The sequence below is a fragment of the Macrobrachium rosenbergii genome, chromosome 10 (genome assembly GCF_040412425.1).
Source record: "Macrobrachium rosenbergii isolate ZJJX-2024 chromosome 10, ASM4041242v1, whole genome shotgun sequence".
Classification (NCBI taxonomy): Eukaryota; Metazoa; Arthropoda; class Malacostraca; order Decapoda; family Palaemonidae; genus Macrobrachium; species Macrobrachium rosenbergii.
In genome coordinates, this window is record NC_089750.1 from 76,297,207 (window position 1) to 76,299,757 (window position 2,551).

The 2,551-nt window shown below is 39.2% G+C and overlaps 1 protein-coding gene across 1 annotated transcript in view; it reads left to right on the plus strand.

The window, feature by feature from the left end:
• Positions 1-2,157, plus strand: part of LOC136842918 (uncharacterized) — a 5,579-nt gene extending 3,422 nt beyond the window's left edge. Inside the window, exon 2 of the mRNA XM_067110870.1 lies at positions 21-2,157. Coding sequence (XP_066966971.1) covers positions 64-942 — 879 coding nt within the window. The 5' untranslated portion in view covers positions 21-63 and the 3' untranslated portion in view covers positions 943-2,157. The remainder of the gene's footprint in view (positions 1-20) is intronic.
• Positions 2,158-2,551: the final 394 nt, after the last annotated feature.

Sequence of the window (2,551 nt, forward strand, 5' to 3'; positions counted from 1 at the left end):
GACTGTTTTTTAACTTTCAGGTTTATACAAACCCTCCATGACAACTGAAGACTAAGTAATAACATGAGAATCGACATGCACGCTCAACGCTGTCCCGTAGCTAAACTACTGGCTGAAAACCAGAAGAATGCCGGCAACCTCGGAAGACAGGGAACTCACTCTTCTGGCCTCTCATTCAGCCAGTTTCCCTCAAAGCAGTGTCACGGAATAAAGAGCTTCCTAGCTGATAAAGATGACGTCCGCATACCCAGCCAACGCCAGGCACCGCAGAAGAAGGGCAAAAAGTCGCTTTTCCAAAACCTCCAGAAAGAAGAGCGATGGGGCAAGGCTGGCAACGCCAACAAAGCCTTGTTGTACGACAAGGACAAAGTCACTCAGAGGGGCCCACCTCCGCATCCTCAGGCTAAAGTCTTCAACGACAACTGCTCCATTCACGGTGCTCTCGCACGTACAGGGTCCCGGCAACTCGTCATACCCAAGGGCATAAACTACCCTCTGCCAGGTTACATAGACAGCAGACAGATGACCAACGCAGAACGACTGAAAAACTGGAGGCGAAGCTCCTTAAACTTGGCCCTCAACCACCACCAGCCCCTCAGTGCTCCTGCACAGGGCCCAGAGAAGGCATCTTCAACATACTCATTATCAAAATGCCATCATGCAGGTTCAAAGTCCCCTGTCAACTCTTTCTCAGCGTGCACAACAACAACGACACCATCTCCGGGGACAATGACAAAGAAATGCCCGCACGAAGACTTCCAGCGTCAGCGGCCTCAGATCCCGACTGACCGCTCTTTCTTCCCCGTTGGGTGTGTCCAGTCACCCGTCGATAACAAGAACTCACAGAAGTTTCTGGGACTGCAGAACCTCTCAGCCAGTAAGCCGGTCATGTCCGGCCTGGTCACAGACTACACCAACAGAAACCTGGGAGTTTCTTTCTGATGTTCAGTTATGGACAACCAGTGGTACATTGAGGAGGAGGAATGCTTTCTGTACTATGCACAGTACTCGCGTGTCAGTTACACGCCAGTTGGCTATGGCTATGTTCCAATGAACTTCTGACTTCAACTCATGGCAACTTGTCTGTCTCAAGAACTTCTAGTGTTTTAAGCCGATCGATGATAAGATAGTCATGTTCTTTAACTCTAGCACATCAGTGTTCATACTTCCACACTTCCGTGGACAATATTTGCATTTATTTAATGCAACTGATGCATGGTAAATGTCTAGCCTTGGTAATTAATATTTAAGCCTGTATAGCTAAGCCTATGACTAGTTCCAATCTGTATACACATTTTTTCCTTCTTATTCTGCCTCCGCCAAAGAGGGATGTTGTTAGATTATTAATGATATCTATGGGCCACCTACTCCAACTTAACATGCACCATCAATCACAAATGTAAGGCTACAAATGTTGTTTAATATCAAATTCACTCAGCCAAGGAATAAAGTCATCGTTCCCCAACCATTCGGTGCTTCAAGTCCACCTGGTGATGGATTGTTTATCACTTACAAATGCCCCTTCGGAGTTCATTCTGAGGTTGGGAGTGAACTTGATATTAAACGACATTTGCAGCCTTAGGTTTGGGAATATAAAATCGTCACTCTGTAAGTGACAAGAATTCATACCCATTAGGAGTCAATTTATCACTAGAGTAGAATCTCATAAGCTAGAAGGATTCTCTGGACGATTTCATTGGTTAGAATTATTTAACTAAACAGGTTCAGTGCAGAAAGATTAAAGATTTAGAACAGGTTTAGAATACCATAGGAAGAGAATTCTAGAATATATGACTCAGATATCTTTGAGTTTTTTGCATCATTGCCTTGAATAACTTAGAGTCTGTAGTGAGTTTTCCTGGTAATTATATATATATGTATGTATATGTATGTATGTATGTATATATATATATATATATATATATATATATATAAAAGGATGGTATCTAATGGAGATATTTATTCAAAAAGAGTTTCAAGCTTTCAGGGATTCTTTACGTCTACCAGACAATGAGGACAGACAGGCCTGGAATACTTGTAACTTTTTTTAATAATATCTGTGTTAGACACCATCCTGTTTAAAAGAGGCCCTGTTACTGATTTTATTAATGCACAGAACATTTGTACAAGTGATCAAGTCTAATATATATATATATATATATATATATATATATATATATATATATATATTCATATATAATATATATATATATAATATATATAGTCTACGTATAAATTATAATTATATACTGCTATTCGTAATGAGAAAATATATCTTCATATATAATATATATAGAATACTTGAAAGGTTTTTAAAAATTAAGTATTTGTTGGTTTCTTAATAGGACATTGTAAAGAAATGAATGTATATTACTTACTGCATACAGCTGTATCTATGAATTCTTTTAATTATTCATTACGTCTCAATTGCCTGTATATACATAAAGAAATGTATATCTATTATGCATACAGCTTCGTTTAATTCAAATCTCTCCCAGGATATGTAATAGTTCTTTGTTTCATATTGCTCAGAAGACGTCGCTTGTCAAAA